Consider the following 25,858-nt stretch of genomic DNA (forward strand, 5'->3'; position numbering starts at 1 on the left):
TAACCATAAAAAGATTCACAGTGGGCTGAGTTGAATAACGGTGATTTAGATGTAACTGTATATGCGTAGCTCAAAAATATGACATCATAAATAAGACACATAGGGAGTTCCCTGGTGGTGCAGTGGAAATGAACCCGACCAGTATCCATGAGAATGTGGGTTCAATCCCTGGCCTCACTCAGTGGGTTAAGAATCTGGCATCGCCGTGAGCTATGGTGTAGGCCGGCAGCTGCAGCTCCGAATCGACCCCTAGCCTGGGAATTTCCATAGGCTTGGCCCTAAAAAGCAAAAAAAAAAAAAAAAGTATGACATTATACGTAAGATACATAGGGAGTCCTCTTGTGGCTTAGCAGGATATGGATCCAGTGTAGTCACTGCTGTAGTGCAGGTTCGATCCCTGGCCCCAGAACTTCTGTATGCCCAGGGCACAACCAAATAAATAAATAAGACACATAGAAGAAAGAAAATTAGACACAATTTTCAAATAATTGGTTTTTTATATTTTAACCATGTAAATTAACTAAGGCTAAAAATTCATCTGTTTGTTTCCTCCGTCAAATTAGCTTCACCTTTGATTGGACAGCTTAAAATGTTTTTGTTTGGTGCCTTCTGTGATTATGAAATTGCAAAAAAATTAATACAGTTTTCAGATTTCTCTGGAAAATGGTATATAACTTCTCCTTAGCTACTGAGTCAGCTAGAAAGGGCTTTGAAAAATCCAGTTTTGGTTTTCTCCTTCATGAGAAATCTGCCACAGTTTATTTTGAGTTCTAACAGTGATGGTTCAGAAACCCAGAAGTGTGGTCTGTACTTTTTAGGTCTTCAGAGGATCCCATTTGAGAACAGCTCTGGTATATTGTCTCCGAACTTTTTCCTTCAGGTGGAACTGCTGTGCAGTTTTACGTACGTCTACTTGCATATGCTCCTTTAACCCACTGATGTGTTTCACACACATGATCTCCAGTGACTTGCTGATGCAGAGGGTGGGTTGTTTTTCTGGACGTGGGGGGTTCAGGGCAGTTTCGTGGCTTTCCCATATGATGTGGCAATGCAGATTCTGTGCCTGGCTCGCCCAGTCCTCTCCCTTGCCTTCTCTAGGATTCAGACTGTATTATTTTAATTTGTAAAACATTCGCCTTTTCTTTTTCTTGTCTTGGAAGCTTATGCTTTTACAACACTAAAAGTAGGTTAGACTGTCTTCTGGGCTTTTAAAATGTAGATATGACTTTAGGGACAAAAGAGAAACACAAGGAGTTCCTGTCGTGGCTCAGTGGTTAACGAATCCGACTAGGAACCATGGGTTGTGGGTTCGATCCCTGGCCTTCCTCAGTGGGTTGGGGATCCGCTGTTGCCGTGAGCTGTGGTGTAGGTCACAGACGCAGCTCGGATCCCGTGTTGCTGTGGCTCTGGCGTAGGCTGGTGGCTACAGCTCCGATTCGACCCCTAGCCTGGGAACCTCCATGTGCCACGGGAGAGGCCCTGGAAAAGGCAAAAAGACAAAAAAAAAAAAGAGAGAGAGAGAGAGAAACGCAAGTCACATGAAGTGATTTTACACAGGCACCCAAATAGCTCTTACTCCCCGCGAGAGCCCTGGTCTCGTTCTGTAACCGGCTACACCACACTGGTGACTTTTTCTGTTGTCTGTAGATCAAAAGTATTTACCAAGGTGTTTTGTTGTTGTTGTTGTTGTTGTTGTTGTTTTGTCTTTTTGCTTTTTCTAGGGCAACTTCGGCGGCATATGGAGGTTCCCAGGCTAGGGGTTGAATCGGAGCTGTAGCCACCGGCCTACGCCAGAGCCACAGCAACGCGGGATCCAAGCTGTGTCTGCAACCTACACCACAGCTCACGGCAACGCCGGATTGTTAACCCACTGAGCAAGGGCAGGGACCAAACCCGCAACCTCATGGTTCCTAGTCGGATTCGTTAACCACTGCGCCACGACAGGAACTCCACCAAGGTGTTTTTTAATTGAAATTATTTATCTTTGGGGTATCTGGGGTCCAGGTGGTCTGTAGACTGGGGAGAATAAATTCATCCAGTTAGTTACTTGAATTACTTTTTCCCCCGTAAAGATGAAAGGGAGAAGTAAAACTGTATTAAAGTTTATTTATTTATTGAAGATAATCTACATGGGGAAAGACCCTGAAAAAGAATGGACGTGTGTATATGTATGACTGAATGCCTCTGGTGTACGGCTGAAATGATCACAATGTGGTAAATCAACTCTATTTCAGTAAAACTTTTTAAAAGAAGGAATTAAAGGAGTTCCCACTGTGGCACAACGGAAATGAATCCGACTAAGAACCATGAGGTGGCGGGTTCAATCCCTGGCCTCCCTCAGTGGGTTAAGGATCTGGCATTGCCGTGAGCTGTGGTGTAGGTCGCAGATGCGGCTCAGATCTGGCGTTGCTGTGGCTGTAGTGTAGGCCAGTGGCCACAGCTCTGATTGGACCCCTAGCCTGGGAACCTCCAAATGCCTCGGGTGTGGCCCTGAAAAGATAGAAAAGACAAAAAAAGCCAAGAAGGAATTAAAGGAAATAGTAAAACTGGTCATTTCCTTACTAAGGTTTATTGCAAGTACTTGTGCACTGGTTTCTTTCAGGTCTGGCAACTGTGCTTGTGAGTTAGTTGTCTTTATAGAGTTACTGCAGAATAATTTTTTGTGCATCATTCATAATGATCTGTCAGTGTGGAATTTTTAAAAATTGAAAAATATTGTGGACTTCAACAGCAAGTATGTTTGAAGCTTTTAGCCATATTTTTCTGGAAAAACAAAGGGTTGGTGCCCTGGCATAGGAGCTGCTTTGGAAGGGTGTCGGGGCAGCCTGCTGGGCAGGATGGGGCAGGAGCTGCCTTGAGTAGCTGGCCAGGGAAGGTCCTCTGGGGGATGCTGGAGTGGGCTGCAAGGTGGTAGCTGGGTTGATGGGGAATGACAGAAGTGGTGCCCACCACCACCAGGCCAGCTAGAAAGGAGAGTAAAAAAGACAGTGGTGCCTGTCGGAGCTTCTGTCCCCAGAGAAAGTTCCGGCAGATCCCTGTTCCTCCAGCACATGCCCTAAAATGAGTCAGTGAATCTCCTTCCTGTGTGACCTGGCTGCTTTGCAAGCTGCTTCCTCTGCACTGGGACTGGAAATGAGGGTAACCATACCAGTTTTCAAAGCCAAGCTTTATGGGGATAATCTTCCCAGTGCAAGCCCCCCAGCCTGGGGACCTGACATACGGCTGGCATCCTCACTCCTCAGGGGCACCTCTGCCATGGTGACATCCCTCCCACACACCGGGGATGTGGACTCTAACCAGACTGCTTCTCTGCCCCTCGTACCTGCATCCCTGTGTGGCCTCTTCTTCATGTCCTTAGTTGTCCTGCTGATTCTCAGGGATGGCCGTTCTCTATGCAGTTTGATTCAGGTGTGTCCCTGGGAGAAAGTGAGCTCAGGGGCTTTCCAATTTTCTGTCTTGATCTGGAACCCAATTGTCGTGTTTCGTGATCAAAGTCAGGGAAAGGTGAAAAGCGAAGGTAATGAATGAGGACTTGTTGGCGCCCCCTAGTGGGAAGCCTGAGATTGCCAGAGTCATGTCACATACACTCAACTCTAGGGAACCAGGCAGACAAAGGCAGGGTGGAAAGACAAAAAAAGAAAGAGATATCCTCAAATGGAGGAAAAGAAGGACACATGTTGAGACATGGAAGAGAACTGACCTCATCTGTTTTGCAACTTTCAAAGGTCAGGAAGGAGCTGTGAAACGTCACAAAAATGTGTTCACTTTAGTCTCCATGCTGAGCTAAGTGCTTGTGAGAAGTAATTGATAATAATGTACCAACCCCATGAGTTAAGTTCTGCTATTTTTCCCCATGTGTCAAATGGGGACCCAGAAATTCCAATTTAAATAACTGGCCTGGAGTCAATCAGCACTAGATTATGGGCTGGTTGGCTACAGTGTCTAAATTTTTAACTACTTCTTCTGTGCTCTTTATTAATAATCATTGTAATGTTTGCAGCTAATAAGAATTATACTGTCAGCATATATGTATATTTTATTCATTGCATCTTTAGAAATGAATAAATCACATTGATATGATAGAAGAAAAATAATATGCTCCTAATGTTTTAATAACTACAATATTAAATATCTCTACAACTGTTTAGGAAGATTGAAATCTTTAATTTAAAAATACCATTAACTGAATAGATTTGAAGAGATGATTTTAATACCTTGAAATTATTGAATTACTTAACAGCAGATTTGATCCAAGATGCTCTAATGTCAGAGGAAAGTAAATGCATCCATTGCATGTGGAAAAGTATAAAGCGATATTTTGTTTTCTCTAAGTAATGTATCCTAAACACATTTCCTTCATTATAAAGTGGCCTCCAGGAAACAGAAGCCAAACCCTTTATTCAAAATTATGCATTTCTATTTTTAATGACTTTTTGTTATACAACAATGGTTTAATGGTTACATAGAAGCTTCTAGAACATTTTTTCATGTCAACATTCTTTCGCCACCACATTACACAGAATTTTCCATTTGACTTTCTTCTCTTCCTCAAACCCGAACTGAAATCACAGAAGTGGAGGAAATGTGTCCCTTTATTCTCACCAAATAAAATACTTGTTTCTGTCTTTACTTATACATGTTCGCAGTTGCCTGAACCCAAAACCACACAGGCAGAAAATGAAATATAAAATACTCTACTTGGAAGAACATTTACCCTATGAAGTAATTGTTACCAAATACTTTTGGATCAACAAACTGGTAACTTTCAAATCATTTTGAATATTTCTACTAATGCAAAATGGGCAAAGTTTAGTCAATTTCAGTAAACATATTGGGAGCCCAGGAAAATATTGTCTAGGAGAATTTCATTAACAAAGATATCTCTGAGTGGTTTCTGTTCTTCTGGTGAACCTCCCTCTCAACAGTCTTTTATTCCATGCGTGCTCATAGTTTTTGATTAGCTGGGCCAAGAATTGCTTTTATAAATCAGTTTTACGTTTTATTCTTTTTTTTTTTGTCTTTTTGTCTTTTTGCCTTTTCTAGGGCCGCTCCCGCGGCATATGGAGGTTCCCAGGCTGAGAGTCAAATCGGAGCTGTAGCCACCGGCCTACGCTAGAGCCACAGCAACGCGGGATCTGAGCCGCGTCTGCAACCTACACCACAGCTCACGGCAATACCGGATCATTAACCCACTGAGCGAGGCCAGGGACCGAACCCGCAACCTCATGGTTCCTAGTCGGATTCGTTAACCACTGCGCCACAACAGGAACTCCTTACATTTTATTCTTTAATGTTACATAGTTTTATATATTTTTGGCTTGGTATTTATAAAATAAGTATTTAATACTTCTTGGTGTAGTTGGACCTAGAAGATATTATGACGTCTTTCCATATCTATGACACATACTAATGTTTTACTAACTCACAAAGACAGTCAACAGCCACAGGAATCTGGTTTTTTCCTAATATGAAATCCCCCAAATATTTTCAATATCTGATACGTTGAACTAATGTAAGATGTGTGGCTATGTCCTAATGTAGACCGTGCTCAGAATTAGAATTATTCAGATAAAAGGTGTTTGATCAAATCCAGGGATTGAACCGGGCAGTGGGGGGCGCTCTCGAGGCCTCCCGGGAGGTGGAGGCCAGAACGCTGCTTCGGGATGCCTGGGTATAATTTCATTTTTCCCAGAAGGAGGATGTAGCCTTGCTGACAATGGGATAAGGCTTAAGAAACAGAAGTAACTGGAGTTCCTGTCGTGGCTCAGTGGTTAACGAATCCAACTAGGAACCATGAGGTTGTGGGTTCGATCCCTGGCCTTCCTCAGTGGGTTGGGGATCCGCTGTTGCCGTGAGCTGTGGTGTAGGTCACAGACGCAGCTTGGATCCCGCGTTGCTGTGGCTCTGGTGTAGGCCGGTGGCTACAGCTCCAATTCGACCCCTAGCCTGGGAACCTCCATATGCCCTGGGAGCAGCCCAAGAAATGGTAAAAGACAAAAAAAAAAAAAGAAAAGAAAAAGAAAAAAGAAACAGAAGTAACTAATTCCTACTAATTAGGTTGCCTCAGACCTTGGAGATTTGAATGGGGATGAAACCTGAAGTCTCCGAAGACTCTGCAGCATGAAGCTCAGTTTCTCAGGACCCACTGCATGGGGGCAAATGCAAGATCTCTTTAGGGATTCTTGGGGCCAAGGGACATGGCATCAACACAGCTGCACCAGGTTTAGCATAGAACAATGTATGGCCGCCTTACATCTGATACGATTTTACAGACAGATCTTATTTAAATTCAGAACTTAATCATTATGGTGAGTTTGTGTGAGTGTGTATTTGAACGGGAGTTGGTTACGGGTGGTTTCTTGCCACGTCATGGTCTGTTGCTTTCATTTTGAACCATATCAAATTTGATTGCATTGAGAATATGCATTTTCTGCCCTGGAAAGTCACAGTTCATATCACTCTATTTCTTTATGCTCATAACTCAATTCTTTACTTTTGCTTTATGTTTAGAGTGCTGATAGGGTACACCATGCTTTATATTTTTATATTTTATATTATTCTCTAGTTGGTATGTTTATAAAGGCTAGTGTTTTCAGCTGATATGCTTAGCTGGTCATGGCTCTCAGACAAATTTTGTTTTCTGTGGTGCCACGGTGAACTGAATTGAGCCAAATAGAATCAGACCAAATTCCAGTTAATGATTTGAAGTTTGGATCTTAAAGTTAGAACACAGAGTTCCTGTTGTGGCTCAGCAGGTTAAGAACCCAACATCGTGACCCTGATGATGCAGGTTTGATCCTGGGCTACAGTCACTGGGTTAAGGATCCAGCATTGCCACAAGCGTAGGTCACAGATGCAGCTCTGATCCAGTGTTGCTGTGGCTGTGGCGTAGGCCGCAGCTGCAGCTCTAATTCCACCCCTAGCCCAGGAACTTCCATATGCTGCAGGTGTGGCCGTAAAAAGAAAGGAAAAAAAATCTGGAATTATGTGCTGTATCCTGCACCATAATTGTGGCTAACACATGGGCCAGTATTAATAAAAGTCAAGATGTGAAAATGAAACATTGACAGCCCCTCCCTAGGATAGAAGATGCTTCATCTCACTGACAGTGGTCTCTCCACCTGCCCTGATTTACGGAGGACCAGTGCTGTTCTTGGAAAACCCTCATGATGCCAAGATACTGATGGGGCCCAATTTCCATGTTTTTCAAATTTCAAATTCCCTTTTTTGCCATAGTCTATGTGTGTGTGTGTGTGTGTGTGTGTGTGTGTGTGTGTGTACACATACACATATATATCTGTAATTTCAACTGAAGTGTTATCAAGAAAGGAGGTAAGAAAAATGAATAAGAAAAATGGATCACTGTTGGTTTGGGGTGAGAAATGATCATTTTGGTCAATGCATTGAATGATAACAGAATTGCTTTCCCTTTAATAATTGTTCTCACGTTATTCTCAAATTTAGACAATTAACATAAATTTCCTCTGAATCTTGCTAGAGAACCTGTATTTTTGGGTTGAGCCATGTGAAAGAGCTCTTTCTACAGTTCTGTCCCTCTGCAAACTGGTCTGCATTTTCTCCCTGATTTTATCAGCAAGGGAATCACTAAGAGGGAGCTCCCCAAATCTTACACAAGGAGTTAGGTTCCTGGGCATTCCACGGCTCAATTCAGAGGAAATTGTTTAGTTTCAATTTGAAGGAAGTCATTTAGTTTCATTTGTTTTTAATTAGGGTCAGGAAACTATGAGAGCCTTTGAAACTGTTGTGCGCTGAATCTGAATTCCTATGAACTGGCAGTCCTTTTGCAATTATAAGTAACTTAGGAAAGTGTTCCAGTGAAATATCTTATCGCTTACATTGGTCTGAAAGAAGAGGCAAGGTTAATATCCTTGTGCCTTTCTTTTTCTTTTTTTCCTTCTTTTTTTTTGTCTTTTTGCCTTTTCTAGGGCCGCTCCCACGGCATATGGAGGTTCCCAGGCTAGGGGTCTCATCAGAGCTATAGCCGCCAGCCTATGCCACAGCCACAGTAATGCGGGATCCGAGCCACATCTGCAACCTACACCACAGCTCACGGCAACACCAGATCCTTAACCCACTGAGCAAGGCCAGGGACCAAACCCGCACCTCATGGTCCCTAGACCGATTCATTAAACACTGAGCCATGACGGGAACGCCTCCTTATGCCTTTATTTAAAACTTTAGGGAGTTCCCATTGTGGCTCAGTGGTTGACGAATCCGACTAGGAACCATGAGGTTGCACATTCAATCCCTGGCCTTGCTCAGTGGCTTAAGGATCTGGTGTTGCAGTGAGCTGTGTTGTAGGTTTCGGACTCGACTCAGCTCAGATCCCTCCTTGCTGTGGCTCTGGCATAGCCTGGCAGCTGCAGCTCCAATTAGACCCCTAGCCTGGGAACCTCCATATGCTGCGGGAGTGGCCCTAGAAAAGGCAAAAAGACAAAAAAAAAAAAAAAACTTTAGATATCAGTGGATGTTCATGTAACACTGTATCTCATAAATTTTTCCTTTTCCAAAATTTTGTTATTGTAAGTAGCTGTTTTATGCTGTCAATAGATATGTTTGATGATCTGCATTATCTAGAAGTTAAAACTCCATTTGTGACCTATTCTTCTTTAATGATACATCTAAAATTTTTTGTTAAAAATCTACTTTGTTTCTTTTCAGGGAATCCCAGGATTTCCTGGAAACCAAGGATTAATGGGACAAAAAGTAAGTATTAATGAAAGTTGAAAAATTTGGGCCTTGGGATCTGCTTATGAAAAGGACAAAATGGTGATGTCTATTCATATAAAATACATTTTTACCACATTCATGGCAACAGTTAGTGGTTCCAACATGATGTAATTTCAGAAGCTATTATTTTGACCTTATGATTTTTTCATTGTTGTTTACAGATAATATAAATTTGGATTTGCATACATGCTTTCTATTTTATTTGGTTACTTCTCTACCTTGTATTCCTAGACCACCCTTTGGGGGTCATTTTACTATTTCCTAAACTGTATCTTTAGAAATTCCTTTAGTACAGATATCTTGGGTATAAACTTTCAGCTTTTATTAAATTACCAATATCTTTATTTTAACTCTTATTTTTGAGAAATCATTTTTTAGGGTATGCAACTCAAGGTTGATGATTATTGCCTCTTAGTATATTGAGAATTTCCTCTTGTCACCCAACTTCCATGCTTAACTATCAAAAATCTACTCTCATTTTGCAAGTGGTCTGTCCCTTCTTTTGGGATTCTTTTAAGATATTCAGTTTGTTTTCAGGGTTCGTAAGACCCCCTGCAGTGTATCTAGATGTGGATTTTGCTTCTTCATCCTGCTGGGAATTCAGTTTGCTTCCTAGGTCTGCGGAATTATTTCCATTGACTCAGCCCTTATCTCCATGATGCTTCTCCTCATTCCCTGCTGTTCCCTCTTTCTAGAACTCTAGTTAAACATATTTTATTCCTTGTCATTTTGTCCTCTATGTCTCTCTTTTTTTTTCTTTTTTTGTCTTTTTTAGGGCCCTTCCTGCAGCGTATGGAGGTTCCCAGGCTAAGAGTCTAATCGGAGCTGTAGCTGCCAAGCCTGCTCCAGAGCTACAGCAATTCGGGACCTGAGCTGTGTCTGTGACCTACACCACAGCTCACAGCAACTCCGGATCCTTAACCCACTGAGCAAGGCCAGTAGCAACCTCATGGTTACTACTCAGATTCATTAACCACTGAGCCATAACGGGAACTCCCTCTACGCCTCTTAACAGGTTATTTTTGCATCCTTGATTCTTAAGTTCTGGTTAAAATTTTTGGATATATTTTCCAGTCTGTTTATTCTTCCTTTCACTGTGCCTGATCTGCTGTTTAAACCATCAATTGATTTTTTAATCTAAATAATTTAAACAATCATGTTTTTCATTCCTAGAAATTCAAAATTTTAATGTCTTTTTCTTTCTAATTTTAGGGCCGCGGGTGCTGCATACGGAGTTCCCAGGCTAGGGGTCAAATCTGAGCTGCAGCTGCCAGCCTACACCACAGGCGCAGCAACACAGAATCCAAGCTGCATCTTTGACCTACACCACTGCTCATGGCAACACCAGATCCTTAACCCACTGAGCAAGGCCAAGGATCAAACCCACATCCTCATGGATACTAGTTGGTTCGTTACCACTGAGCCACAATGGGAACTCCAAATTTTTAGCATCTTTTTTTTTTTTTGTCTTTTTGTTATTTCTTTGGGCCCACTCCCGTGGCATATGGAGGTTCCCAGGCTAGGGGTTGAATCGGAGCTGTAGCCACTGGCCTATGCCAGAGCCACAGCAACACAGGATCTGAGCCGAGTCTGCAACCTACATGACAGCTCACGGCAACGCTGGATCCTTAACCCACTGAGCAAGGCCAGGGACCGAACCCGCAACCTCATGGTTCCTAGTCGGATTCGTTAACCACTGCGCCACGACGGGAACTCCCCAAATTTTTAGTATCTTTTTATTCTTGATAGTCTCTTGTCCTAATAGTCTTTCATGATTCCATTCTTTTGTGTGTAAAGATTTCACATCTAGGAGTTCCCATTGTGGCACAGTGGTTAATGAATCCGACTAGGAACCATGAGGTTGTGGGTTTGATCCCTGGCCTCGCTCGGTGGGTTAAGGATCCAGCATTGCTGTGAGCTGTGGTGTAGGTCACAGATGCGGCTCAGATCTGGTGTCGCTGTGGCTGTGGTGTAGGCCGGCAGCTATAGCTCCGATTAGACCCCTAGCCTGGGAACTTCCATATGCCGAGGGTGCGGCCTACAAGGACAAAAGACAAAAATAAATAAATAAATAAATAAGTTCAGATCTAGTATACATGTATGTGTAACTGGGTCACCATGCTGTACAGTAGGAAAAAAAAGAAAAAATGTGAGAACCTACCTTAAAACAAAAAAAACAAAAAAAAAGATTTTGCGTCTAGTTCTAAATTCTGTTTCTAGCAGTTCTAACACCTGTGGTTCATTGTTACTCCTGTGGACTCTCAGTCTTGTGGTTTTCTGCCTCCCTGTCTTTATTCTTGATTCTGAGCTCATTGTTTCATCCTCACTGGTGGCTGGCCTGTCAGCCTACCTGGGGCGTGGAGGGCCACCTGCTGGTGGCCCTGGGTATCCTTTCAGCCCCCTTGGTGAGTCCCGAGCCATTGTGGGTATCAAAGACTCTGCCCTCTGACCATGGCTGGCCCAATATTCAGTTTCCTAAGAGCTGAGCATGTACCTCAGACCCCTCCAGCCCTCTTGTTTCCTGCGTCTTAACCTCTGGCAGGTTTCTGTGGTTCCAAATCCTCATACTGAGTCCTAACCCAGAGTGTATTTTATTAAAATAGGCAGTTTTGGAAGACTTTCTCTGCTTCTCATAAGACCAGCACTCTCTCGGAGGATGTGCTTTCCAGGGTTTTTGTTCTGGATTCAGACAACCTCTTGGAATATCAGGCCAGCCACGGTCCTAAAAGCGCAAGTCTAAACGCTATCATTCTGTACGCCGATTTTTTTTAAATTCGTGTTTACTATCATAGCTCTTAAATTATGAAAAAATAAGGAAAATCTTCATGCAATTTTTTTTTTCTTTTCCTCTTTTGGTCTCACCTCACCAACTCGGTGTGAACTGCTAGGTCTTCCTTCAAAAAAAAATGACAGTGCTATTCCTGATTTCCTAATGAAATAGTTGACCTAGTAATTCCACAGACCCTAGGCCCAGGTCTTCAAGGTGTTAGATTCCCGATCTTTCTTCCGTACATTGCTTCTGTTTTACCGTAGGGGAAGGGGAGGCAGACAAACTGGGCGGATTGGTATTGAGTTTCATTCCCTAATGTTTTAGGAGGACATTTGTATAAATAAATTGATATTTTACAGTTTTGAATTTGATCTGTATTTGTTTTTTAGGGAGAAATTGGGCCTCCAGGACCACTAGGGAAAAAAGGAGCTCCAGGGATACCTGTATGTTAATGTCATTCTTATCGGGTTGTTTGAAATATCAGGATGTTACTTTGTACCAGGAATTCTTATTCTAAAGTTCACAAAACTGGGGGATGAGGTGAGGGCAGGATGCAGCAATGAGATTGTTGGAGTCCACAAATAGCATCCATTTGTATGAAAAAGGTTATGTCCATTTTTCTGGAGGAGTCTAGATGTCTTCAGATCTTCAAAAAGTTGGCTACCCAAATAAAGATTAAGAATCCTTATTTAGATAAACCAGAAAACAAATATTCTGGCTATTTATTTTTAAAAACCACCAAGTACCATGAAAAAGTCTAAAACTGAATAATTGTTCTGTTTTTCATTTTTTTAGAAAATGTATAAATGTATTACACTAATGAGGGAGATATGTTCAGAACAGATAGTCTAGGAAGATATGAAAAGAGTTAAATAATTTTAGAAGGTTGGAGAGTGGAGAGGACATAAATTTGATACCAGAAATTATGAAAATCCGGGAGTTCCCATCGTGGCTCAGTGGAAACCAATCTGACTAGCATCCGTGAAGACGAAGGTTCGATCCTTAGCCTCACTCAGTTAAGAATCCAGTGTTGCCACGAGCTGTGGTGTAGGTGGCAGATGCAGCTCAGATCTGGTGTTGCTGTGGCTGTGGTGTAGGCCAGCGGCTGCAGCTAGATTCAACCCCTAGCCTGGGAACTTCCATATGCCGTGGGTATGGCCCTAAAAAGACAAAAGACACACACACAAAAAAGAAAGACATTATGAAAATTCTATTGTGTGTCAGGTTCCATAAAAAACTGCTAAAAGTTTATTGCTATAAGTGATGTTGATTTTAATCTATGAATTTAAATGCCTGTAATAGCTTTTTTTAAGTAAAAAGTTTTGTTTTGTTTTGTTTTTTGTCTTTTCCGCTGCACCATGATGGGAACCCCGTTGTAAAAAGCATTTATGTAAAAACATGTTTGATAGCTTATGGCTTTTAATTTATTTATGTGTATTTAAAAAGCAGATATTTTTGGAGTTCTCGTTGTGGTGCAGTGGAAACAAATCCGACTGGGAACCATGAGGTTGCAGGTTTGATCCCAGGCCTCGCTCAGTGGGTTGGTTTAAGGATCCGGCATTGCTGTGAGCTGTGGTGTAGGTCACAGATTCAGGTCGTATCTCGAGTTGCTGTGGCTGTGGAGTAGACTGGCAACTGTAGCTCCGATTAGACCCCTAGCCTGGGAACCTCCATATGCCTTGGGTGCGGCCCTAAAAAGCAATAAATAAATAAATAAATAATACAAAGCAGATATTTTTATATAGTGCTTGGTGAAAGATTTGGTGAATTTTTCGTGTAAGAGTAAATAGGAAAAATATTGTCCATTAGGTAGGAATTCAAGTTTGGGGGAGGTTTAAAAGAAGATTCTTCCTTCTTAAATGGAATACTCTTTCCTACCTCCACCATCACAGCCAAGTTATTTGTTCATTAAAACACTAAGTTAAGCTTGATTATTTACCAGCATTTAAGTTCACCACCAGAAAATGAAGGTATTGAATAGAACTTCATTTAACTTCAAGAATATCTGTATTTAACCTTTCTAATATTTTATACACCATGCTATGAACTAGTATATTTAACATTTTTAGTTGCAATAATGCCCTAAATTGATAGCAAAGCAGAGTAGTGATGACATCCTATTTTCAATATGACCATATTGAGATTATGTTTTCTGATGATATTAATTGAATTTTTTAACTCATCACATTTCCTTTGTTATGTTTAAGAGAAAGGAAATATTTTCAATGTAATAGTTTTGTTTTGGGGTTTTTTGGGGGGGTTTTTTTGAGTTGTTTTTTTTTTTTTTTTGGCTTTTTAGGGACACACTCTCAGCATATGGAAGTTCCCAGGCTAGGGGTCAAATCAGAGCTGCAGCTGCCAGCCTACACCACAGCCACAGTAACTCAGGATCCAAGCCGCATCTGTGACCTACACCACAACTCACAGCAACACCAGATCCCTGACCCACTGAGAGAGGCAGTGAAGCCAGGGATCGAACCCAAATCCTCATGGATTCTAGTCAGATTCATTTCTGCTGCACCATGAAGGGAACTCTTAATGTAATAGTATTTAAAAATGGAATTTAAGGGTTCCGGCTGTGGCACAGTGGGTTAACAATCTGACTGCATCAGCTGGGGACACTGCAGAGGTGCAGGTTGGATCCCCAGCCCCACGCAGTGGGTTAAAGGATCCAGCATTGCCACAGCTGAGGTGTAGGTCACAGCTGCAGCTCAGATTCAATCCCTGGCCTGGGAACTCCCATATGCCTTGGGGACAGCCATAATAATTAATTAATTAATTTAAATGGGATCTAAATTAAATCATTTCCTTGTTGAAATAGTTACCATTGACTTAATTTGAATCATATGGTTAGTTAAAAATATAGCCACCTGTAACTTGAAGAGAGATTATTATTTTCAGAGAATTTATTAGATTTTAACCTTTTCAAAATATTACTCAAGAAAATAGAAAATGTAAGTAAAATTGACAAGATAACATCTATGAAGAAATCTAATTCTTAGCCATTGTGACGAAAGGAAGAAAGTGAGAGTGCAGAAAAAAATAAACTTTTCTTTACATTTGTCTTTTACTAGCTCTCCAATAATTTTTTTGGTAGGTGAATTGAGCAACCAAGTTGTAAGGGCTTTGCTGGCCTTCACGCTATCTTCCATAGTTGATTCTTTATTTTCCTTTATTTGGATGTGTATAGGGAAGTTTGCATTATATGCAAACATATGTTGCATTATATTTTAGTGGATTCGTTATTATGGGAATTTACAACCTGAAATGGATTTAATATTCTTCTCTAAATTACTCTTGCAATCCCCAACTAACATATAGGGCTTGATGGGAAGCGATGGGCCCCCAGGTCAGCCCGGAACACCAGGACCTAAGGTAAGAAAAAGAATCCTGCACTGCACTGGGCTGGGGATCGAACCCATGCCTCAGCAAAGACCGGAGCCACTGCAATAGGATTCTTAACCCACTGCACGTTGGCAGGAATTCCTGATACCTCCTTTCTGGATAACCGTTAGTCTACCTTACTAAATTCCAGTTTTGTAAAATATTATCTAAGTGACGTCAAGGTATATTGACACAGTCAAGTCCTGTAACCTTTGGCAAGTCCTGTCGCCCCTGAGAGCTTCAGCTTGATCACTTGGAAAATTAGAAAATTTAAGCAGCCACTGTTCTATTGTACAATAATGTTGTTATATGCTAAATGCTTTAAGTCAGTCCAACTATTATGGTCACATGTCCCCTAATGTGAGTTGAAAACGAATTTGGCTTCCTTTACTGACCAGTGAGCCCAGCTTGGCTCTGGGTGGCCACTGACCTCCCGTTCCTGGCATCACACCAATCTCTTCAATTGCGGGCTTTTGCCAGACCTTGACAAGGTTGTGATTTCAGCTGTCAAAGTGTATCTGAAAGCCAGCGACCTCTGACAGTTTATCCTGATTAGCCAGGAGGTGTGTCCTCTCTTTTAATAACCAATCCCCTTTTCCTGTCTTACATTCTCTGCCCCGTCAGCCGGTCTTGTCCTCCAAGATTCTGTGAGCAAGGACTGTGCTAGAAGCTAGACTGCTAGGGGAAAAAATCGCACAGACTAAACATTTTCTGAAGCACGCTTCTTCCAAAATCCCACTGTGCATTGGAGGCTAATTTTCTTTCCTTCACTGCATACAGAGAAAGTGAATCAGGGAAAGATGGAGATTCCCAGCCTAGAGGATGCCATTTGAATACACGGCTCCAGCCCGTGCAGTACCGAGACCCTGATGGTTAGTGCTGGTCCCTAAGGATTTGAATCTCTTTCCTTAAGTGGAGCCGCCAGCCTAAAACAGGCTTGTAGAAAGCTTTATAAATATGCACATGCACTTCCTTGCTTAAAAGAGTTTTTCTTAATAAGCAGGCTTCACATAGAGATTCTAAGTTTCAAGCTCTTGGAAAGTTGAAAATGTAGAAACGATTTAAATTATATTCCTTGAAGGGTCTATGTCAGATTATCTGGTGACTAAACCTTTAAAAATTCAAATGGTTGTGATGCCTTGACAGGGAAATAAAGGTGAACCTGGACTCCAGGGACTGCCGGGGGCTTCTGGGCTCAAGGTAGGTGTGATATGATGTATTTGGAAATATTTTCAAAGAATGATGAGCGCCTCCCTTACATGATGAGATTAATATTTATGTCCTTGGAGAAAAGATCCATGACCTGAAAGATTACCTCTTGTCATAAAATTAAGCTACCTGAAGGCAAATAGTGAATGTGGGCCAATTCTATCTCTGTTTTAAGGATGTTTTATCATAGTTTGAGTAATAAAGGCATGAAGGATGCTTTGATTTGGTTTTTCTAGTGTTGGTAAAAGTTGGGTGCTCCCGAGCATCCTCTCTGGTCCCAAGACCGTCTCTGTAGCTGAACAGAGGGGCTTTTCCCTTGATGTGATGGATGGACCTTTATTTTCAGTTTGGAACTCAGAGGCCTTCACCCCTTTCTTCTAGACCAAATGACAGACGTTTCTCTCCATCAGATTTTCAGTTCCCATCTAGCCTTTAAAAATCTACTATAAAATTCAGCAGTTCAGGAGTAGGCAGAGTGAGCAAAGAGAACAAAACTTAGTTTCCACAGAAGAGAGTGGTTTTTATTGTTTTATTTTATTTTATTTTATGTTTTTGTCTTTTTACGGCCACACCCGAATCATATGGAGGTTCCCAGGCTAGGGGCCCAGTTGGAGCTACAGCTGCCAGCCTACGCTGGAGTCACGGCCATGAGGGATCTGAGCCGGGTCTGCCACCCACACCACAGCTCACAGCAATGCCGGATCCTCAACCCAATGAGCAAGGCCAGGCACCGAACCCACAACCTCATGGTTCCTAGTCAGATTCGTTTCCCCTGCGCCACGACAGGAACTCCAGGAGTGGTTTTTAATTAACATGACAGAGTTTGAGACTAGTGGTGAAACCAAGAAAGCAAAACCGAAACAGACACCATGAAGCAGGAAGCACGTACGTGGGAACATGCCCTCTCTCACAGGTTTAACATAAATATTGTTAAACATCATCATTATGTGCGTTCACATTATGCCTTTCTTATTTAAGGCTTTTAAAGGAAGGAATAATGCCCATGAGATGACAGGGAGTGGAGAAGTTGAGTTACGATAACTCAGGGCATATTCCTTGTCCCTGAAAACAGCTCAGCTCAAGAATTTATGTCTGAGGAAAGTATATGTGGCGAAGCAGAAACGAATCCAACTAGGAACTGTGAAGCTACAGGTTCGATCCCTGGCCTCACTCAGTGGGTTAAGGATCTGGCACTGCCATGGGCTGTGGTGTAGGTCACAGGCACGGTTCGGATCTGGCGTTGCTGTGGCTGTGGCTACAGCTCCAATTAGACCCCTAACCTGGGAACCTCCATATGCCGAGGGTGCAGCCCTAAAAAGACAAAAGACAAAAAAAAAAAAAGAATATTCCATATATAAAAAGGACAATCATAAATATGCATGTTTAATTATAAGAATGCTCACCCCAGTCTTGTTCCTAAAAGTAAAAATTATGAAAATGAATGTTTAATGATGGGTGTTTTATTACATGTGGTAAATCAATACTGTTGAATACTATTCTATAATTTTAAATTTTAAAAATATATAATGGGAAGTTCCCATCATGGCTCAGTGGTTAACGAATCCTTCTAGGAACCATGAGGTTGCGGGTTCCATCCCTGGCCTTGCTCGGTGAATTAAGGCGTTGCTGTGGCTGTGGTGCAGGCCGGCAGCTGTAGCTCTGATTAGACCCCTAGCCTGGGAACCTCCATATGGCCATGGGTGTGGCCTTAAAAAGCCAAAATATATATATATATATATATATATATATATATATATATGTGTGTGTGTGTGTGTGTGTGTGTGTGTGTGTGTAATGGCATATAAACAACTCACAATATTAGTATATTTTGAAGTAAAAGATATAAAATTATGCATACATAGTACATTTTAGTAACTAAGTTGTGTATATGAAAGGTAGAGAAAATGTATAACTAAATTAAAAGAGTGGGTATTGAGATTTTCAATAATTTTATTACTTCTATTTCCTTACCAGTTCTATAACAATAAAATAAGTTTTTTTAAGAAAGAGTTAGGAGAAAAAGCAATTTCAAGAAGAAAGAGAAAGTATTAGTAAATACAAAGAGATCGCTGTGTTTATTATTTTCACTGCTTTATTATTTATTGTTGAAGTTATAAATATAATAAAAATACCAAATATTTATAACATTTTAAAATATGATATATTCTCAGAATTCTTTAACCAGCAAAGATAAGAAAAAAATATAGGACGTTGTATTGAGGCTCCGGTGGGCTTTTCATTCTTTGCCATTTCTGGAATAAGAACTCTAAATGTCAACAAATTTTGCAGCTCTCTGTTTTAAATTTGAGATGTATGTAGAGATAAAAACAGTGGTGTTTTTCCCAGCAGTAGCTCTGTGATCCTCATGTGCCTTTTGTGTTAACCCAGGGAGAACCAGGAGCAGTGGGTCCCCCAGGAGAACCAGGATACCTGGGCTTACCTGGAATTCAAGGGAAAAAGGTATGGTACCTAGGAGATACTATGCAATGATAATCAGCTTAACCATGTAAGTTTTTCTTTTGTGCAAGTAGCATCAAGGACCGATGAAGCGTTCAGTGATGGAGCAACCACTGGGTCTGGTGCACGTACAGTGCTCCCAAGCCCACACTGTGCTCTGGCACCTTTCATGTCCCCACCTGGGTACTGTCTCCCAGACGAGGACCTTGGAAGAGACAGATCAAAAAATATAAACATATAATTAGGCACTATCCTGTAAACTCAGATTGTTCTGTGGTCAATCCAGGTGAGGCAATTTTTTAAGGGAAGTCTTCAACCTGAGGCAGTCCTACTAAAATATGAGGAGTTCCTGTCATGGTGCAGCGGAGACAAATCCGACTAGGAATTTGACTAGGAACCATGAGGTTTCAGGTTCAGTCCCTGGCCTCACTCAGTGGGTTAAAGATCTGGCGTTACCATGAGCTGCGGTGTAGGTTGCAGAAGTGACTCTGATCCCAGGTTGCTGTGGCTGTGGTGTAGGCTGGCAGCTGCAGCCCCAATTCAACCCCTAGCCTGGGACCCCTCCATATGCTGCGGGTGCAGCCCTAAAAAGACAAAAAAAAAAAAATCAAAAAATTGTCTTCTCCCTTGTAAAATAGAAATTGTAGTAAATTTTCTTCTGCAGGTAAGTAAGAGCACAAGAAAGTGCTTTTTCAGAACGTCATTTTAACATCACGTGGTTTCCCCTGTCTTCCCACGTGTCATGTTGGAGTCAGCTTCTGTGTATAATGCACTTGTGGAAGTTGCATGAGACGATGTATTTTTCTTTGCTGAAAGAAAACATGTTTATTCGAAAGGATGCAGAGGGAGTTCTTATTGTGGCTCAGTGAGTTAGGAACCCGATTAGAATCCATGAGGATGCGGATTCCATGCCTGACCACATTCGGTGGGTTAAGGATCCGGCATTGCCAGGAGATGTGGTGTAGGTCGCAGATGTGACTCAGATCCAGTGTTGCTGTGGCTGTGGTGCAGGCTGGCAGCTGCAGCTCTTATTCAATTCCTAGCCTGGGAACCGCCATATGCCACCCTAAAAAGCAAAAATGAATGAATGAATGAAATAAAATGATACAGAATATACTAGATTGCAATACATATCCAACTGCCTTTTTCAGGGGGACAAAGGAAATCAAGGTGAAAAAGGCATTCAGGTAGGTGCTGGCTTTGGAGAGGTGGGCGGGGCTTGGCAAAAAAATCAGGACTTCGTTCTTTTTAATTCTTACATGGCTTTTCCAGTTCCTTCCTCTTTCGCCATGGATATCTAACTGTTGAATCCCAGCTTTCTCCTTCTGCTACTTAACTTTTCAGAACACCCATCAAATCTGACTTAGAGAATCTTCACCCCGTCACTGTTGTAGGAAGCTTGGGAACCAAGTGGTTCAAGAAAATAAATATACAGATTTTATTACCTACCTCTAATATCTACTTATTTATATATCGAGTAGTGCGTTGGTTTCCACAAATGATTTGACGTGGCTGGTGGCACAAAGAAATGTGATGAGAAACCGTTAACGTCAAATAGAAAACATAGTCAAGCTAATAAACAGAAGGGGAAGTATAACAGAAAATTAGATCGGAAAGTTAGGTCATCTAGGCTGATTTAGAAGGATGTTTGGTTTGGGGTGTCTTAGCAACAAACGAAGAGGAGAAACATGCTACTTTGAGAAATAAGGACACATCCCCTCTGGTCTGATGGGGGCTTCTTAACTGAACCCTCGAAGGGGTTCTTCTTAACTGAACCCTGACCCCTTGAGCAGAACTCGCCGGCTGTATCAGTGATGCACTGATCTGGAAGAAACTACCTGTGTTTGTCTTTCAGTCTTTTAAGTTTTAGAAATATAAGACTTTTCCAACATAAATTACAACTCTAGTGTTCAGGCAGTACTTTGATGTTTTTAAGCTGACAGTGCTCAGTCCTGGTGGCTGAGTTTTGCTTAACAGAGAGAGAAGAACACTGCAAAATTTCACAGAATGTTCAAAGCTCTAGAGTATCTGGAGGCATAAAAGGACATTTCAAATGTAGGTAATAATAGAGTCAAATCAGCTCAGGTCACAATCTCAACAGTGTTTCAGACAATGAAACTGCAGCAGGGCTCCTTCTCTGTGTCCCACTGTCATTGTCATTGCTTGTCATGGATCCTGGGTGACAGCAGTGTCCTTCTACCTGGTCTCCTGAGTCCAGGCCACCCCTTCTCCCCACTTTTACCAGCCTCAATAACTAAGCTACAGAAGGAATGGATGTGTGTGTGTGTATAACTGATTTACTTTGCTGTACACCTGAGAGTAACACAACTTTGTAAGTCCACTACATTCCAATAAAACTTACAAAATAAACAACTAAGCTACACATCTGCCTAGGAATCCTTCAGTGACATCCCACACATTTCTAGATAAAGCCCATCCCATCCTGGTTTGCCTGAATCTTCTTCCCACTCTGCCCACTATTGTCCATTCCTGCCCCGCTGCTTCGGCCAGGAGGAATCTCTGGTGTTTGTCCTGTGTCCATTCTCCCAGGTTCCCCGCTGAGATGGGCCTATCTCCCCACCCCCCGAAGCTGTGCTCAGGTTTCCCACCCTCCTTATCAGATGCCCCACTCTGTGTCCCAGTCATATGCGTCCCAAATGAATAATTACACACCATACTCACCAGACAGTATTCTCATCATTCCTTATGTAATTACTAATCCCTTGCACCACGCAGTAAGCACATAACACTGGGGATACCTGCTGCAGACTCTCACCCGCAAATAGGGCCCTTGAAATATGTGCTGGGGATGCATTTATGGAAGCCAGTAAATGAACAAACTGTGCTGGGGATGCATTTATGGAAGCCAGTAAATGAACAAACTGCTCTGCAGGAGTGATTTAAAATTTCAGGAGTTCCCATTGTGGCTCAGCACGTTAAGAACCCAACTAGTATCCATAAGGATATGGGCCTAATCCCTGGCCTCAATCAGTGGGTTAAGAATAGGGCATTGCCACAAGCTGTGATATAGGTTGCAGATGTAGCTCAGATCTGGCGTTGCTATGGCTGTAGCATAAGTCGGCAGCTGCAGCTTCAGTTCAACCCCTAGCCTGGGAACTTCCATATGCCACAGGTGCAGCCGTGAAAAGAAAAAAAGAAAAAAGAGATTTCAGTCACTAGATCTTTAATTGATTATGTATCTAGGCATATGTCTCCTAGAAACTGCTGATTATCCTTTTCAACATAGGGATAAGTAGGAGTGCCCATTGTGGCACAGAGGAAAAGAGTCCAACTAGGAACCATAAGGTTGCGGGTTCGATGCCTGGCCTTGCTCAGTGGGTTAAGGATCCAGCATTGCTGTGAGCTGTGGTGTAGGTCACAGACGCCCCTTGGATCTGGCGTTGCTGTGGCTGTGATGTAGGCCAGCAGCTGTAGCTCTGATTCAACCCCTAGCCTGGGAACCTCCATATGCTGTGGGTGCGGCCCTAAAAAGCAAAAAAAAATAGGGATAAGTAATCGTACTTTAGGAGTTCTCATTGTGACTGAGGTAACAAACCCGACTAGTATCCACCAGGTTGTGGGTTCGATGCCTGGCCTTGCTCAGTGGGTTAAGGATCTGGCATTGCCGTGAGCTGTGGTGTGGGTCACAGGCACAGCTCAGATCTGGCGTTGCTGTGGCTGTGGCATAGGCCAGTGGCTACAGCTCCAAATTGTCTCCTAGCCCGGAAACTTCCATACGCCGCATGTGTGGCCCCTAAAAAGAAAAAAAATCGAGAGAGAGGACAAGATGGCGGAGGAGTAGGGGGACACGCTCGCCCTCTCCCACAAACACAACAAAAAAAGCACATCTACAGAATAAATGACTCGCACAGAACAGCAACCAATCGCTGGCAGAGGAACCTAAACTCCAATAACGGCAAGAAGTTCGTGACATTACTGGGCAGAACGGGAGAAAAGAGGAGAGTGAGAGAAGGCGAATCCGAGCAGGACGGGCGCTCCCGAAAGGGAACTGCGGAGGAGAAAGGGATCCCGCACCCTGCAAAGTCACCTACACGGGGGAAAGATCAAACGAACCGGAGGAATCTCCAGATGCAGAGAAGAGTGTAGCAGTAAGTTGGAGTACGGAAAAGCCGATCAAGAACCGAACGGACCATCTGAACTATGGGCACAGTCACCAAAAATTGAGACGCCTGGGTGGGGGCTGGGCACCAAATCCTCGGCTCCAGAGGTTAGTCCCCGGGAAAGGGACGGGGGACGCCTGGATGGGGGCTGGGCACCGAGACCTCGGCTCCAGAGGTTAGTCCCCGGGCTGGGGGGCGGGCGGAGCGGAAACTGCTTGGGAGGTCTAGAAACCATTTGACGGGGCAGAGACTGCCTGGGAGACTAGAAAACAAAGCTGTCGCAGAGGAAGGGAGCAATACTCTAGGGGCGGGGAAGTGGAAAGCCACATCAGAGGGAACCTGGGAGAAGAGCCTGGTCTGCGCCTGTGCTGGGGAGGGGAGAGAAGAAGAGGTGGGTCCCCATAGAATACCCCCCACGCCACAGCAAGCTTACAGGCCCGCTAGCTAGCTGAAAGCTGTGCTTCCCAGTGCATCCCCTCCCCCCACCCCCGCCACCCCCCTACGCTCTCACCGGACCTGGGGCTGCCTGCCATCCAGGAGGGCTGGCCTCAACAATTGCCTGAAGCCTACCACCGCAGGGGCTGTCCCTGCACAGGCCTGCTTGCCCTTTGGAGGGGCTACACTTCCGCAGAGTAGCACCAAACACCACCAGCCCCCAAGAAAAGGCCTGCAGCCCAGAAAAGCTAGAACAAGCCTAGCCAGGCCGTGAATAGATCTGCCTAATTCCCAGACGGTTTTTCTGAGTCGGGCTGCCCCAGGGAGGAGCCTCTTGGATTTCTAGTGGCCTTGCTACCCGCCCAAGCCCCCAGGGGGTGCCAAGCTCTAGAGGATCAGCTGCATAGGACTGCCAGCTCCAGGCAGGACCCCCTGCAGCCCAGAAAAGCTGCAACAAGCTTGGCGGAGCCGGGAAAAGATCTCAGACGGTCTTTCTGAGTCGGGCTGCCCTGGGGAGGAGCCTCTTGGGTTTCCAGCGGCCCTGCTACCCTCCCAAGCCCCCAGGGGGTGCCCCACTCCCGCGGAATAGCTGCTTAGCACCACCAGCCCCCTGGAAGAGCCCCTGCAGCCCAGAAAAGCTGCAACAAGCTTGGCCAGACTGTGAAAAGATCCGCCTACATTCGCAGGCCATCCTTCTGAGTTGGGCTGCCCTAGGGAAGAGCCTCTTAGGTTCTCAGTGACCCAGATAGCTGCTCCAGCCCCCAGGGGGTGCTGCACTCCTGAGGAACAGCTGCCCAACACCGCCAACCCCCTGCAAGAACCCCACAGCCTAAAAATACCAGAGCAAGCTCTGCATGACCAAGTGAAATCTGCTACCATCGTGGTGTGGACCTCCCAGTCCTGTCTGCCCTCAGGAAGCCCTCCTTTGCTTCAAAGAAACACTGTTAGCCCCATCAACACTCCAGAAAAGCCACACTGCCTCAAAAAAGATTGACCAACAACGCCAGCCCTCAGGAAATATTCCATGGCAGTGACAAGGCAAACACTGCCCGATAACGGAGACTACAACTCCCTCAGGAGAAAGAAAACAACAAGCAAGATGAAGAAGCTGAAAAACCACCCCCAGTCAAACCAACAGGAGAACTCACCTAAAACAGTCAACAATGAAACAGATCTCTGCAGTCTGACAGACCTGGAGTTCAAAAGAGAAATAGTGAAAATACTGAAGGAATTAAGAGAAGATATGAACAGTAATGCAGATACCCTCAGAAAGGAACTAGAAAATATAAGGAGGAGCCAAGAAAAACTAGAACATTCATTTGCAGAGATGCAAACTGAACTAAGGGCAGTAAAAACCAGAATGAATAATGCAGAAGAACAAATCAGTGATATGGAAGATAGAATAATGGAAATCACTCAATCCGGTCAACAGACAGAAAACCGAATCAAAAAACTGGAAGGCAATATAAGAGACCTATGGGATAATATAAAGCGGGCCAATCTACGCATAATAGGAATTCCAGAAGGAGTAGAAAAAGATAAGGGGATGGAAAATATATTTGAAGAAATTATCGATGGAAACTTCCCAAATCTAAAGGATACTGGGTTCAAGATACAAGAAGCACAGAGGGCCCCAAACAAACTGAACCCAAACAGACCCACACCAAGACACATCATAATAAAAATGGCAAAAGTTAGTGATAAAGAGAGGATCCTAAAGGCAGCAAGAGAAAGACAGAATGTTACCTACAAGGGAACCCCCATAAGAATATCAGCTGATTTCTCTACAGAAACACTACAGGCCAGGAGGGAATGGCAAGAGATATTTAAAGTGCTAAAAGGAAAAAATATGCAACCTAGAATACTCTATCCAGCAAGAATATCATTTAAAATAGAAGGGAAAATAAAAATTTTTTCCAACAAACAAAAACTTAAAGAATACAGCAACACAAAACCCAGGATAAAGGAAATATTGAGAGGGCTTCTCTAAACAAAAAGAAAGGAAGGAAAGGGAAGAAAAAAGAAAAGAAAAGAAAAAAAAAGAAGAAGAGGAAGAACTAGGACTGAGGAAACCACAATCAGAGAGCAGTCACTCAAATAAGCCAGCATACAGATTTAATCATGAACATGCTTCAAACAAAATAAAATTAAAAAGAAAAAAATAAAAAAGAGTCATCAAAACCATAAAATGTGGGCAAGGGATGTTAGGAAGTAAATAACCCTTTTTGTTTGTTTGTTTGTATGTTTCTCTTCTTAATTTTAATATAGTAATGAAGTGTTTGAACTTACAGGACCATCAGGCTAAAACACACAATTATGGGAAGGGGCTAGCATACTTAAAAAACAGGGCAACCACAAGCCAAAAGCAAATATTGCATTTGCAAAAAATGAAAAAAAAAATACACTCAAACAGATAATAACAGAAGACCATCCAACCAAAAAAAAAAAAGAAAGAAAAAAAGAAAGGAAGAATGGAGAACCATAGAATCAACTGGAACACGAGGTTCAAATGGCAATAAATAATCATCTATCAATTATCACCTTAAATGTCAATGGACAGAATGCCCCAATCAAAAGACACAGAGTGGCTGAGTGGATAAAAAGGCAAAAACCTTCAATATGCTGCCTACAAGAAACTCACCTTAGGACAAAAGATACATATAGATTGAAAGTGAAAGGGTGGGGAAAAATATTTCACGCCAATAGACAAGACAGAAAAGCAGGAGTCGCA

General features: G+C 42.9%; 1 protein-coding gene across 4 annotated transcripts in view; it reads left to right on the forward strand.

The window, feature by feature from the left end:
• COL21A1 (collagen type XXI alpha 1 chain) overlaps positions 1-25,858 on the forward strand; it is a 203,594-nt gene that overhangs the window by 159,780 nt on the left and 17,956 nt on the right. For 2 of the 4 annotated variants that reach the window (XM_047796213.1, XM_047796215.1), the window contains 6 exons: positions 8,683-8,727; positions 11,911-11,964; positions 14,843-14,896; positions 16,052-16,105; positions 18,503-18,574; positions 19,723-19,758. In XM_047796213.1, the coding sequence (XP_047652169.1) occupies positions 8,683-8,727; positions 11,911-11,964; positions 14,843-14,896; positions 16,052-16,105; positions 18,503-18,574; positions 19,723-19,758 (315 nt within the window). Of the gene's footprint in view, positions 1-8,682; positions 8,728-11,910; positions 11,965-14,842; positions 14,897-16,051; positions 16,106-18,502; positions 18,575-19,722; positions 19,759-25,858 lie in introns of those variants that run through there. The other 2 variants (XM_047796214.1, XM_047796217.1) reach the window with 2 other exon arrangements.

The sequence above is a fragment of the Phacochoerus africanus genome, chromosome 9 (genome assembly GCF_016906955.1).
Source record: "Phacochoerus africanus isolate WHEZ1 chromosome 9, ROS_Pafr_v1, whole genome shotgun sequence".
NCBI classification, from domain to species: Eukaryota; Metazoa; Chordata; class Mammalia; order Artiodactyla; family Suidae; genus Phacochoerus; species Phacochoerus africanus.